A 15,155-nucleotide genomic window follows, 5' to 3' on the forward strand; every position below is an offset into this window, starting at 1 on the left:
GTATGCATCGTAGACTCGTGAAGCAATGCCATATTGTAGATACAGAGAGAGGTGGATGGGGTTCTACTGTGAATGAGAGAGGGGAAAGTGTATTAAACTTGGACATTAATAGTTTTCAAAAAGATATTGATAAGAAAAATGTAGGGGTGGTCACGGCTTGCCAGGACGTCCCGAACTGGTACATAGGGTGATCTACCTCGGGCCGGAAGGGAATCTATTAGTACAGCCAAACAACATGCTCGATGTCGTGATAGGCGTTCTCACAAACACAATGATTACTTCCAGCAAGTCCTATACGACGGAGATGCGCATCAAACATGTAATGGTTGGACATGAGCCTTGACATCCTTGTTGATAATAAACAAACAGAGCCGGCAGAGAGCAGTATTACCTATATTTACGAAGACATTCTAAGTGATATTAAGTATGCATCTGTTTTTAAGACAGACAAGTCAATCACAGCAAAATTTAATGACTCAGCAGCGGGCGAGGTTTTAGAGTATATTTAAAGAACGATTTTAGAGAGATTCTTAATGAACCAAACACGCAGTATAGTTCGTATACAATGTAAATACATTTTAAAAAATAACGATTTTTTTGCAGACCCTTAGATACGAGTTTAACAGACCAACAGGTTGCCGATCTCAAGCGTCAATTGCAGGTAGTTGAACAGGAAGCTACTGTTTTGCGGAAGAAAACGCAAACCTTAGAACTGGAAAACGAAAAGTACTCTGCTGAAATGAAGCAGCTGCAGCAAGAGAAAGCATCCAGTGAAAATGCTGCTTCAATCAAGCTGGAAAACACTATACAAGATTTACAAAGAGAAAAGAACGAGATTGAGGGTAAACTGAAGCGAATCACCGAACAATCTTCAATGGGATTACCATCTAGAACTCCCAAGTCTCCCACTGATATGCATTCCAAGTTGCAGTTGAAGGTAGGTTCGCGCATTACCATAATTATCAGATAAACTTTTTAACCCGAGCGGAGAGTACCTAGGTTAATGTCATTCGGTTAAAGAATAAATTTGGCATATCTGCAGCTGGAGCACTCACAAATTTGTATTTGGCTGGAGTTAGCGGCCGTTGGCCAAAGACAAACATAACACAATGACTCAGGAATCAAATTGTCAGCTGTCCGATTAATCAGAGGATACTCAATACTAGACTTCTAACTTTAATCTGACCAGTGCAAAAGACAGGAATTGTAAAATTCCCCTCGTGGTGTATGAAAATTCCAGCCTACAATACAGTACACGAAATAAACATACCGTACATCATAAAAATCTTAATATATTAGTTATACAACTCAAATTAAAGTGAATCGATTTTTGTGCGATACTTTGGATCAAAACAAGTTTCAGATTTTAATTGAGGATTCAACACTTTGTTCCTCCTTCTTGAACTTTAATGACATCTGATAGAGGTCCTGGCAATGAATCAACCAATTATTACCTGGCCGACATGTCGATTTTTCCCATACTTATTAAATAGTGTCCTGTGATTTCGTAAAATCTCCCGTGATTTCGAAAAATCTCCTACATTTTGCGAAACTCCACTGCGGCATGCTGCATTAATGCGAATCCGGCTATGGAACCTTCTGATATGCCACTTTCAGCAGTAGCACAATTGCAATTTCTAGTTTTCGGTCGTCCTTACATAGACGATACCGTGTTTGGACAATTGTAACTCAGAGACGTAGTAAAGTTTCTTATCCAATGTGGTAAAGAGCTTAAGCTTTGTTGTTGTGCTGTTATTTTTTTCCTCCCTTCAAATTCTACTTCTCCTTTCCTTCAAGTCAGGAAATGATAAAAAGACACGGTACGGCACAAATCTCCAATTACATACGGGAAACGTGTCATTTGAGCCAATATATTCCGAAATCATCTTGTGTGATATAATGCAGATTGTCTTTCCGTGACGTTAATATGTGGCCCAACTAACGATAAAGCCCACTGATAATTTTGATTATGACGTGTCTCACGTCCTCATTGAATATCCCTCCAATACTTGTAGCAGCCATCGAACATAAAGTCGCACGATTGGGTTGCACAAAACGCCCTTTGTTTTGGGAGGATGAATAAAAATCAATCATCTTTTTGGACAAGAAGAAGTTTAAATCTTACGTCATTGGAAGGATATTGCTGTTGTATTGGAGGAATACTAATCGAGGACCACATTAACGTAACTTTCAGAGTGGCTTTATAGTTATTTGGGCCACACATCACGGCAAGACTCCAATTTTCATTATATCGCCCCAGATGGCTCCAGAAAAGCATATGGCACTCATTGGGTATGGCCTGATTGATTTTGGCGATAGCTTGTGGGAAGAAGCCTGTATTTTTCTGCAGGATAATGCCGCAATACGCTCCTCAAAACGAACAAAATCTTACGACGAAACAACGATGTCTGCCAAAGAGCAATTCAATAGACAATGAAAACAACTATTCCAGCAGCATGGGCATGAATCGTCATGTCGGTCCTTCACTTTTGCACGGTAGCGTTTATATACAATATGGTACGAGATCGCAAGATGCCGTATCAGGAAAAAGGCTTTCAGGAAAAAAATAAGTACTTGCAAATAGGTTGACACCTTTTAGTTCTGTAATAAACCCTTACTAGGTCCAAATAGAACTAGTTCCCATACATAAAAACAAATACATTAATTGCTGATTCATTTTTTGCTAGAGAATGGTAGATGAATGCGAAAGCGAAATTTCCGAGCTGCGAGCTATCGTTGGACGCTCTGGAGCAATGAGTATTTCTGCTTTGGAAAACGAGAAGAAAAAGCTGCAAGTCGAACTAGCTGAGTCCAAGGAACAACGAAATAAATTGGAAGCTGAAATAAGTAATCTATTGTTAGTTGGATTCGTGTTGTTTATTGATGAATTTGTTTGTTCAATACAGAAAAGCTGGCTGCTCCGAAAGTATCCGCAGAGTTACAGGCGATAAAATTAAACGAGGCCCAACGCACAGTTCACAAGTTGGAAGATGAAAACAAAAAGCAGAATGATAAAATCAAGGTTCTGGAGGAGAAAATAAGCAAAATTACAACGACTGTAAGTACATAAATTAAAAATACCTGCCTCAGTTAACGTTTGTTGCTCTGGGATACAAAATATGGTGTTGCTACTCGAGTGTTTCTGTTGATTCTACAGTTGTATTTGTAGATGGTGTCGAAACTTGCTCAGAAGAATATGCTTCGACACAATCTTTAATTTTAAGAGATGGAGTTGGCTGGGAGCTCGCCAAAAATGGGTTATTGCACTCATTGGAGTCAACTACCTTCTCTGCTGGTGCCTTCACATCCTCGTTCACTGGAGCTAAGCTTAGCGCGTTCAAGGTTAATCCGTCTCCTACAGTATCTGAGCTTTTGCGACTATCTGGTCTACGTTGTCGGCTTGAGCTTGATCTGGGTCTTCCTTTCATATTTTGCTGTGCGACAAAGGGACTTCCCTTAACTGGTTTGAAGCCAGGACCAGTTACTTTGGAGGCTACCAATCCAAATTCAACCACTTCTCCATCCCCGATCGATTTAGTGCAATGTCTTGTGTTTGGTCTTAGAATACAGCTCTTGTGAACAAACACATCTTCACCAGTGTCGTGTCGCGTTATAAATCCAAATCCTTCTTTCACGTTGAACCACTTCACAGTTCCGGTGAGTCGTTTGGTTGAAGCGTGTTTGTCAAGTTTTGCTTTTGTATCCTGACCGGGGGTTTGGGGTCGTTCGAGGGGGGGATCAGAGTGGTTCATTTTCACGCTGAAAACATGTTACCACATTAAATACTTTGCTTTTCATGTGCTTTCTAGATGAAGGCTTCTGAATCGAACAAGGTCACACTAGAGACTCAACTAAAGACGGAGAAAGATAGAAGCGAAAATGCGGAAAAGGAGTTGGATAAACTAAGAAAAGAAAAAACTGAGATAGAGAGCCGGATTTCAGGGCTCGAAAAAGACTGGCTAAAAGAAAGGGAGAAAGCAAAATCTACAAAAGAAAGCTTAGAGAAACAATTCGAGATTCTGAAAAGGCAGTCTGCATCACCAGATCCCTCGGCATCGAAAGTTCGAGAATTAAGCCAGAAGAATGATGGTAAGTCTGATACAATTTTAAACTTCATCTTTAAAATTATCAGTTATGATTTATTGTCTTATTAGAATTATTGTCTAAATTGGAAGAAGAATCCAAAAAGTATCAGAAACTTGCTTCCAAGAATAAAACACTTGAAGAGGACTATGTTCTACAGAAAGCGCAGATAGAGACGGACAAAGAAAAACTTCAGGAACTAGAAATTCTAAGAAAAAAACTTACGCAAGCGGATAACATCGAGGCACGATTGGTGAAGGAAAACACAAACCTCAGCCGCAAGCTAGTGGAAAACCAGAAGAGAATTGCTGAGCTCGAAACTAATATCGAGAATCGCAGTGCTGGTTACGAGATTGAGAAAAATCGCCTTAAAAATGCACTGGAGGACAAACAGCGAGAGTATGAACAGTTAATCAACGAGAATGAAATGAATGGATATCAAGTATCACAAATGAGAAAAGACGTTAGTTATATTAATGCTTTCAAGAAATATTAGACGCTATATCATGTTTTGTTGCAGAACGATGATCTTAGAAGCAAATTGGATGACTATGAGAGAATCGACAAAGCGCAGCGAACACTAAGTGAACATAATTCTCAGCTGGAACAGGAACTGAAAAAACTACAAATTCAGTAAGTTTATTAAAGGAAACTCACTCATATGAATATACAAAATATATGACCAATTTATTTTACGAGGTACTGGAAAAGTGAATTACAGTATCAAATATCAACGTTGATACACCATTTAGCCTTATTAGTTCAGTGTGGTTTTCTAATTTTTATTTCTCAACAGGCTGGAAATGGCAGAAATGAACGTAAAATCTGAGGTGGCTGCAACACGTCTGCGTTACGAGCAGCAAGTAACCAATTTGCATAACGAGCTCACTGGCCTACAGCGTCAGTGTGAACGTTTCAAACGTGACCGAGACACATTTAAACAGCTGGTGGAGGCAGCCCAGAAGCAAATCGGAGACATGAAGGCGAACCGGCGCAGTTTAGCTTCGGTAACCAGTAGCAGTGATGACGATGACAAGTCTAAGATTGTAGCGCTTGAGCAACAAATTGGTTGCTTGGAAGATGAGCTCAGTGAAGCTCGTCTGGAGGCTAGCAAAGTGCGAACCGAACTGATTTCAGAACTTAGTGCTTCCGAGATCAAAATATCTGAGATGCAGTCCAAAATCAACGAACTTGAAGAAGAGAAGATCATCAGTGGTGGAAAGAGTAAAGTACCAGGAACGAAGACGAGACTAGAGCTTTCTTGGCAAAAAGAACGGGAAGACTTACAGCGATTGGTACAAGAAACTTCGACACTGGCCAGAGATTTACGGCAAACATTGTTCGAAGTAGAGCGAGAACGGGACAAAGAGAAGCTTGAATCGCGCCGTAAGATAGATCAAATTAAAAAGACAACCGAAGAGGAAATTGAGGAGGGTAGAAGGAAAGTTACTGAGCTTCAGAGTGACCTACTGGAACTGAGAGATGCCCATGCAAAACTGAGAACAGCCAACGAGAAGCTAAGACGTGATCGCGAACGTTACGAGCGAGAACGCGAAGGTGTCACTAGACGTCGACTTGAAGTTGAAGGTGAACGAAGAATAGGAGCTGTGCTCCAAACTGTAGACGAGCTGCTCAGAATGGCTCCAGAAGTACAGAAGACTGCAACAAAACAAGAAACTAGCGTAACCACTACAAGCACGGGAAAGGTATTATTCCAAAACATCATTATCGAATCATGAACAAAGGTATATTACCTTTATATTCTAATAGACCATCAATACAAACGCACCCATTCCAACACCTCCAATGCGGCACAAGAGTCCTTCACCTGGACCAGGGGGTGCAGCACCGCAGCCCAAATCGATAACGTCAGTATTAGCCAGGCTAGTCGAAGCGTCGGAGGATCTGAGGCGCTACCAAAGAATGTGCGACGAGGAAAAAGACAGAGAACGAATGAAACGTGGTGGTATGAGGCGGTGAGATGTGAAATTTACAAAAAATATTGAATCATTGCTCAATAGTAAATACATATTTTCAGGGCTGCTTCCCAGGAGAACGAATCCGCAGAGGGTCACGCTGGTAGACCGGTTATGAGAAGCTTGTATAAGAAGAGTTTATCATTGGATCAATCCTTGCAAAATGAACAGCAAGGAGTGCGTCTTAAAATAATGCTACTTGTACCTAGTTTATAATGTTAATTTTATTACAGCTTATATGGAAGGAGGGTGATGATAGCATGTCTTCGCTGCAATCGCTTGACTCAGAGTATGGATCACTGATCCATAGGGATTCTAGCTTGGACTCACGATTATCGGGTGGTTCTACCCAGAGCGATATGCCAAGAATGAGGAAGAAGAAACGTGGCCTAATGGGAAAATTACGCAGCCTGAGCTTAACTAGGAACAAAGGTAGTGAAAGTGATTTTTCGGTAAGTTTACCTAAACCGTACCGCACGTTCATATACATAACGATATTTTAATGCAGATTCAAGGCTCTGATTCGGATCTAAGCATTGCGGGTGATATTCGTTCCAGCAAGAGTAATCTGAAAGGAAAATTGTCAGGTATGTTCCGACGTGCCGGATCATCTTCTCGAGCAGATAGCAACGACTCGCTAGACCGGGAAATGCAACGACCCGTGGCAATACAGACACTTGGAAATGGGCCAGCTGCTCTGTTGCATCCACCAGTACCTCGTCCAGTTTCCACAAGTACACCGCATTTAGCCAGAGTAAGGAGTTATTTTTTTGTATTGATTATGCATTTATTTTGTTATATTAGCAGGCCGGAAAACCCCCCACCCCATCAATGGTACCAGCGCAAAGGAGAAGGGTGGCCATAGGACAATCACCGCAGCAAGGAGCAGCTAATTCCAGCTCGCTACCGAAATAAACATCAGATACCGTCACTCCGGTGAAAATCGCGTCCAAATAGAAGAAACCGAATTTAACGTTTTTTGAATCTACTGCACCATTCTTGTTTTAGTTGTTATAAATTGTTGAAAATGCAATATAATAAACTTAAAGGAAAAGTATACGAACGCTTACCTTACAGAACTCTCAATGAAGGTGATAATTCGGATGATGTTCCGAAAACCGGATATAAAGAACACCAGCACTTCGGTCAAACGTTTTTCCAAACTTCCTGTCAACGCACTTCAAAAAATAACTTCTAATCCAAGCAGGTTTTGAAAAAACATCCGTTGCGTTGCGCATCGATCGAACAAACAGCATGGTTGAATTTTAGAACAATTGCTTTGTTCCAGTTCAGTATGTTCCTGATAGGGTTACCAACAATGAAATCTGTACCGGGAGTTGAAAAATCTTTTCTATCAGATAAGTAGTGACTCTTACTCTGTACTCTTCTATTGACTAATCCATGTGCAGTTGTGTTAGTGCGAGATTGAGGTTAAATCGGGTGGATTTTTTGCCAAATGAGGTTAAATCAGATGGCGAATTGAAAACATCGCGTTATATGTATGTTGTCTATACACATTACAATTGTGTTAGTGTTCTAGACTTCAAATAAGTCAATAGAAAAATCTATACCAGATTCTGTACTCAAACAATTACAAGGTTGCTTTAAAAAAATCATTTTTCTTAAGCGGACCCTACACGTGTAGAAATATTGTTAATAAATTGAATATTGATCAATATATTGATCGTGTAAGGGTATCTTTAAAATATTGATCATGTAGAAATCAAATGGGATTGACGTATTGAAGCAGTCTTGACAATATTTTTATTGACAATATTCCCGTCCCGTGTAGGGTCCGCTTTATACATATTTTTAATTCGAGGAACTGACTCGACAAGAAGCTGAGATGGGGCTGATAATATCAATAGGATACGAGACACCTGCTTGGAATTCAAATGGAGCAGCAGGGTAAACGTATGCACTCCAAGAAGAATCGCTCGGCTTTCACTTAAGAGGACCCTACACGAGACAGAAATATTAACAATAAATATATTGACAAGGGACCATTCATAAATTACGTAACGCTTTTAGGGGGGGGAGGGGGTACGACAAGTTGTGACATAGGGGGAAGGGGGTGTTAACTAGATCGTTACGTAACATGTTTTCATCGAAGAAAAAAAAATTTTTTCTTGGAATTTGTTACGTAACAGGGGAGGGGGGGGATGGAAAAATTTGTGACAATTTGTTACATAGGGGGAGGGGGGGGGGTCAATTTTGGGCAATTTTTGCGTTACGTAATTTATGAATGGTCCCCAAGACTGCTTCAATCCATCAATCCCATTTAAATTGTACAGAATCAATATTTTCAAGATGACCTTACACCATCAATATATTGATCAATATATGATTTATTGTCAATATTTCTGCTAGTGTAGGGACCGCTTTAGACATCATCCCTTTAGCGGACCCTACACGAACAGAAATATTGACAATAAATCATATATTGATCAATATATTGATGGTGTAAGGTCATCTTGAAAATATTAATTCTGTAGAATTTAAATTGGATTGAGGGATTGAAGCAGTCTTGTCAATATATTTATTGACAATATTGCTGTCTCGTGTAGGGTCCGCTTAATATCAGCTTCAGTTCAAGCTCAATCACTACCAGCTCCACTTCAGATTCTTGCCATCACTGCTGCCTAACACAACGTTTACTTGCTGTCTACTGGGATGCATCGCAGGGTTAACTTATTTTACCTTGCTGTCATGTAAAAAATCTGTATCATTCTGTACTTTTTTACAAAAATCTGTAATCTGCACACTTTCCATTACCTACCAGTAGGTAACTTTAATTTGCTGTCCTGATTTCACTGCCGGAAAACAAGGGAGAGGAAATGATTTTTTTACTCAAAATTAATGGGATGAAGTTTAATCGGCTTTGGGGAATATCTCATTATTTTTGGGTAAATTAGGGCTCCCTCTCTTTCGTTTTTCGTTGGAGGAAGTAGGATGCACAAATTTAAGATTACCTGCTGCTAGGAAATGCAAGTTTTCTGTGTGCCATGTACAGAATCTGTACCAAAAATGCTACAACAATCTGCAACTTTCTAGATAAATCTGTATTTGTGGCATCACTTCACACAGAAAAATATATTGGTAAAAGTAAGAGTTTTCCGCTCTTAGCAAAAAAACAACCAACGCCAACTATTAGGTTGAAAGTAAAACTTTTAAATTAATCAAGAATAATAATCAAAGTAAAAGTTTTCCTTTTAAGCAAATGAAGAATAGTACTCAAAACAAAAGTTTTATTTTTAAACTAAGAGTATGCGTTGGTTGTTTTTTGCTAAGAGTGAAAAACACTTATTTTTACAAACATTTTTTGTGTGAGTGGTTACCAATATAAATCTAGATAAACATTTGAGAAGGGCCTAACTGCAAATAGTAAACAAATCGAATTTTCATATACTCCATTAAAATATCTATTGCGCAGTTCACACCAAATCGAACTGCACAGTATGAAAGTATGATGAATCAGAAGTGTGATCAAAAGTGCAACTCCTTTGGCCTAACAGCTTTTTGACGTTGCAGTGTGTGTGTCTTCTGACTTTTACTATCTGGTAAGTTAGCATGGCTGCCAGTCTCGCAGTTTTTATAATATATTTGATCGAAAAAGTTAATTTTTTGTCGATTTCGTATCATTTTATTTGGCAACCGTGAAAAATAGCGAAGTGCATCAAAAATCCAACTTTCAAAGCAATAAACAATATGCAAACACGTACATAACGTAACAATTGATTGCGAAGAATTTTGATAAAGATTTTATCACAAAATTACAAAAGCTTGACAAACATATGATTACGGCCTAAAAGCCAACTGTCAAAATCCACTTTGAATGGAAATTCCGGACAAACCGTTACACGCCAATCACAGATGTTGGTAGTAAATGAAAGAAAAAAGTTTTCTCTTTCATAAACTGTTGTGAACTGTGTTCGACTAGTAACAGTTTGTCTGGAATTTCCATTCAAAGTGGATTTTGACAGTTGGCTTTTAGGCCGTAATCATATGTTTGTCGAGAAAGGGACTTATTGACTAAACCTTTTTTGCAATTTTCTCAGATTTTGCAGATAGGCCCGTTTCAAATTTTTGTCTAATTTTTTTAAATTTATTTTCCATTTTCCAAAGACTCTCTCCACTCTCAAACGTGTAACTTATCCGCTCGACGCGCCAACTAGATTTGATTATTTGTACCAGTCAAATGATGACAGAAATATTTTCTTGGGTTGATGATACACAGTGCGCGACAAAATTAAGTACGCGTGTTACGCAAAACTGTTTTTTCTTGTATAACTCTATATCGGCCATCTAGCTTTATTATATGTTCTAGTGAAATGTTCCAACACATGTAATATTTCGAATTTTGAAGAAAAAGTGTGTGTGTCAAATTATTAAGCTGGACAAAAAAAGTACGCATTCGAAAAACAGTTTTCATGTTGGTGAAATTTATAGTAACTAGTATTTAGTGTGGCCTGCCTTAGCTTTACTGACAGCCTGCAAACGTCGGGGCATACTTTCGACGAGGTTTTGTAGGTACTGACCATCAATTTTGTTCCAAGCTACTAACACAATTTTGCTTTATATGTGAATTCTCCTTTGTCAAATTGTTGATCCAAAATAGACCACAAGTTTTCAATAGGACTCTGTGGTGGCCATTCTAGTTACTGAATTCTGTTGGCACGGAAGAAAGCATTAGTTTTTCGGGCGGTGTCCCGGATAGAATTTTACAATAGCATTTACCTCACAAACAATCATAAAACAATAAATATTATAGTTATTACTGTTTGAACATTGTTCGATGCCAAGTTCTCACAGTAGGTTTACAATAAAATTTCATGTAACAGTAAATTTCACTGTTCAGCAAAAAACTGATACAGTGCATTCACATTAAATTTTACTGTTTTCGAAAAAAAAGAAAAATTGATTTTTTTTAATGTTACATAACCACCCCACTTTTTCACTGTAAAAGTCTATTTTACATTGAAATTTACTGTAAAAACGTTAAAGTTTATTGTATTTGTATTGTAGCATAATACTAAAACTTACTGTAAATTATTGTAGAATTACTGTACTGCCACAGTGAAAATCATGGTTTTGTTACTGTACATTTCTATTCGGGGTGCTTGGGATCGTTATCTTGCTGGAAGATAAAAATTTTTCCAGCAAAGATTTCTCCAAATCTCGACAAACATATGATTACGGCCTAAAAGCCAACTGTCAAAATCCACTTTGAATGGAAATTCCGGACAAACCGTTACACGCCAATCACAGATGTTGGTAGTAAACGAAAGAGAAAATTCCACATTCCACTAAGACCTCCGTTCGCGTATATATTGTGAAAGAGAAAAGTTTTCTCTTTCATAAACTGTTGTGAACTGTGTTCGACTAATAACGGTTTGTCTGGAATTTCCATTCAAAGTGGATTTTGACAGTTGGCTTTTAGGCCGTAATCATATGTTTGTTGAGAAATTTTCATTTAGAATAGAAATATACGAAACGAATAAAACATTTAATTAGTCTATGATTTGAGTCTATAAAATTCAAAATTCACTGTTCGATGCGTTTTGACAGATGTAAATAAAAATATCATCATTGCCCCAACTTCATGAATTTACCCAAAAATAGTATTCTTTATTTTTTCGTACATTGAAATTGCTGTCATACTAGGTAATGTCTTCTTTTTTAAATTCAGAAATAATTCTATTTTCAATATTTTTCATTATAGGACGATTTCCATGAATGGGCATTTTTACGCATTTTGTTGTAATGGATAAAACGTACCCAGGTTGACATACAAGGTCACTCATTAATGAGTACAAGTTCTTTACCCATTAAGTGGGTTATTCCACTTTTATTGAAAATGGGTAGCTTTCTACGCATTAATGGGTACTTTATTTTATCTGTGTAAATCGGGAATCAAAGATAATGAAATTTTTTAAAAAAAGAATCAATGAACAAAAATTGGGCTTTCCGTTTTATTTCATATTCAGGATCTCTATTCGAAGTATTACCCCAATGCCATAAAAATGTGCGATAATACATTGGTCGTTTACTTGAGAAAACTGCCAATAAACATTTGTTTTGTTTTGGTTTTTTGGCCCTTTACCTTTTTCGTTTGAAAATGACTTAAACACAATCAAACATCATTTCTAATAATTGAGCGCTTTATTATAGAACAGAAGCAAGCATTTTTCTTAGTATTCTCTTTTTAAAAATCTCAAATCATCGAAGGAATGTGCAGAATATAAAAACGACAATGCATTCAACTACCCAGCTAATTGAATTAACGCTTAAAACACATTGAGTATGTCCATAGCTCTTTTTGAGACGTAAAAGAATTTGTTTAGTAAAAGGCCAATAAATAATTTGACGTTTCAGCAAAGGGCCAAAAGTAAACTGCCAAAAAGCCACACGATTGAAGTAAAAGGCCAATAAACTTTATGATCGAAAACTATCGAGTTTAATATCCGGTGAGCAATGTATGCTTGTCAAATACATAAAAAACCGTACAATGTGTAAATTGCTTCTGGGACAAATCAGTAGAACTAGAACTTTTCCCAATCTTGTTCGTCTAATTTAATAATACTTTAATCAAATGCGCGTGAAATTATGCTATGAACATTTTAAATGTGTTCAGAATACTTACTAAAACATAAAAACATACATAATAGCCAACAGCCAAAAAACATTTGAAGTTTGGCAAAGGACCAAAAGTAAACGACCAATGTACTATACAGTGAAAGTAAAGGGCCAATCATATTTTTTGAGCAAAAATCCGCTTAAATCAAGTAAAATCTCCAGAAATTATTGCATGTTATGAAAATATAGATCAAACAACAACGAATTGTTGTTTTCACAAAATTCGCCCTCGTTTTCAAATAGCAGATTGAAATATATTAGCAAAATTTCAAACCCATTTTACTCTCATTTTGTTTATTGGCCCTTTTCAAAAAATCGTGATTTTAGTACAGCAACTTTTGTGTCACCTTATGCATAATGACAGTTCTAGATTGTTATCGCTTTCTCACTTAGAACAAAACGTCAAAATAAATAAACATTGAAAAATAGTTTGATAGATTATTTTGATCTTCGCATCGTAAAATAGCAGATTATTCACGTTCGTGGCGCTGAGTAATTATCAGGACGTTTATTAAGTGCCGTGGTGTAGTTTATTGCGTTCGCTTATGCGAATCGCAGAATTTGGAATAACAGAGGTGTCAGAATGAGTGCGATACGAGGGAAACCCCGAAAGATTCGCTCGGAACTAAGTGCTTATTTTGTGATAGTTTGCTCGTTTGCCCTGTTGGGTCATAGTTGCTGCAATGGAGAATCAACAGATATTGAGCTGGATGCGAAAGCTAATAAAATGCATCAGATTGACAGCCTTAACCTGCTGTTGTACACGTTTCTGCTAACGTTAACTGTGCTCACGATTTGGCTTTTCAAACATCGTCGGGTGTCCTGGCTGCATGAAACCGGACTAGCCGTCATATACGGTGAGTCAGCCATCGAGTTTTATTATGTTCGACCAATCTATATTGATGAACCCCCAATAGGTTAAGCTATTTAATTTTTATAGCTATTAGTATAATCGTTAATGGAAAAAAATCAATGTGCTTTTTTCTTCAAACGCATTTTAATCGTAGTTGGAGGTTGTGATGGACTGTAACAGAAAAAAATATAATAGTGAAAATAATAAATTCATTAGAATCCATATGGTGACTAGTTTACCCCGAATGAAATGGTAAAGTGCATGTGATAACATTCCAAACGGATCATGCTTCATTGTTGTCCTTGTAGTAGAAAAACTTTCAAATCATGCATAGATTTTATTGCATCAAGCTGATTAATACTGCTATTAATATGAATGATGCGCAATGACAATCCGCCTAATCATGTTTGGCGCACCATCGTTTGATTGATACATTGGTTCAGAATATTCTACAGGATATGATTCGCAAGTTGAAAAAACGCGCTCTCGAATGCCTCTACCTCCGACGTCCTTTGAGTGTAGTATTTATCCTCTGTAACAAAAAATAATCGACCGGAGCTAAGTCTAATTTCTTAGCTCTATATTGTATTGTAACTGTGGAAGCGTTGCCGCGTTGTGCTTCACCAGGAACTCATTTATGGCCAGGCAATTCGTCGACATCTTTGTGACTACATCTTTAATATGTCCAATTCATCCGTAACGATACGATGCATAATATTGAGAGCGCCATCTAAAAACCGATCACTAAATCGATGTTCAGAAATTACCGATGTACGAACACGATGTCTATTTACATCTGTTTGGCTTGTTAGCCTCCTAGGGCGAAAGTCAACGTCTGCTCCGTCGTGATTTTCCTGGAACTACTTCATCTACTTGGGAACTTGCAAAGAGAATATCCCCGTGACAAGTTTGATGATTAGTGTGCTATGAAGCTAAGGTTTTCCCTTACCTTATCCAACCGATTCGAACACGCTGTTTTTGGCAGAGTGCAGCAAAATTTATATTTCATGACGTTTGGCAATCATTTCTTATTCTTTAACTTATTCAAATTTTGGTTGTGTTAATATTATAATAGAGCGGCCTTGAATGTTCAAGTCGAGAGGATCTTTACAGATTGTGAATATGACGACTACCCCGGGTATATGTGTAGCTCACCACATCACCCACAAGTGTTCAAAATTTCATTAATGAATAATTAACGATACGTTAAGAAAAACAATATGTTCCAGCTGTGCTGTAGTTTCAAATAATGAAAAGAGATACTGAATATATTACTGCCAACATAAACTGGATCATAATGCCAAGAGGTGTTGAAAGCACTACTTTTTTTTTCAATTTATTGGAAAGGAACAAGGCAATTCAGTGCTAAAAAAGTTTATATCAGAAAACCCAGAAAAACCGGAGTCTCTGGGTTAAATCCGGAGGCGTGGAAACCCTAATAGTATTTATATTTGAAAACAGAATGCGATAACAAGACTTAAAATACACTGAAGTCCATTAATGTGTCTGATGAATGCAGTATTTGCCGAATGAATTCTTTTAGTTACTGTCATCATATGCCATTTTGAATGCTACCATAGCTGTTTATTCTACTTTTCTGAAAAACT

General features: G+C 37.6%; 2 protein-coding genes across 13 annotated transcripts in view; both read left to right on the plus strand.

Moving 5' to 3' along the window:
* The window catches only part of LOC131681617 (myosin-2 heavy chain), a 38,258-nt gene extending 31,130 nt beyond the window's left edge, over positions 1-7,128 (plus strand). For 6 of the 7 annotated variants that reach the window (XM_058962518.1, XM_058962523.1, XM_058962520.1 and 3 more), the window contains 12 exons: positions 604-937; positions 2,688-2,847; positions 2,907-3,058; positions 3,810-4,089; positions 4,155-4,546; positions 4,604-4,716; positions 4,880-5,789; positions 5,854-6,059; positions 6,122-6,236; positions 6,293-6,511; positions 6,568-6,813; positions 6,864-7,128. In XM_058962518.1, coding sequence (XP_058818501.1) covers positions 604-937; positions 2,688-2,847; positions 2,907-3,058; positions 3,810-4,089; positions 4,155-4,546; positions 4,604-4,716; positions 4,880-5,789; positions 5,854-6,059; positions 6,122-6,236; positions 6,293-6,511; positions 6,568-6,813; positions 6,864-6,974 — 3,238 coding nt within the window. In that variant the 3' untranslated portion in view covers positions 6,975-7,128. The remainder of the gene's footprint in view (positions 1-603; positions 938-2,687; positions 2,848-2,906; positions 3,059-3,809; positions 4,090-4,154; positions 4,547-4,603; positions 4,717-4,879; positions 5,790-5,853; positions 6,060-6,121; positions 6,237-6,292; positions 6,512-6,567; positions 6,814-6,863) is intronic. The other variant, XM_058962522.1, reaches the window with a different exon arrangement.
* A 5,969-nt stretch (positions 7,129-13,097) lies between these two features.
* Positions 13,098-15,155, plus strand: part of LOC131681619 (sodium/hydrogen exchanger 7) — a 44,676-nt gene continuing 42,618 nt past the window's right edge. For all 6 annotated transcript variants that reach the window (XM_058962526.1, XM_058962529.1, XM_058962527.1 and 3 more), the window contains exon 1: positions 13,098-13,552. In XM_058962526.1, the coding sequence (XP_058818509.1) occupies positions 13,279-13,552 (274 nt within the window). In that variant the 5' untranslated portion in view covers positions 13,098-13,278. The remainder of the gene's footprint in view (positions 13,553-15,155) is intronic.

Source organism: Topomyia yanbarensis, chromosome 2 (genome assembly GCF_030247195.1).
Source record: "Topomyia yanbarensis strain Yona2022 chromosome 2, ASM3024719v1, whole genome shotgun sequence".
In the NCBI taxonomy this organism is placed as follows: Eukaryota; Metazoa; Arthropoda; class Insecta; order Diptera; family Culicidae; genus Topomyia; species Topomyia yanbarensis.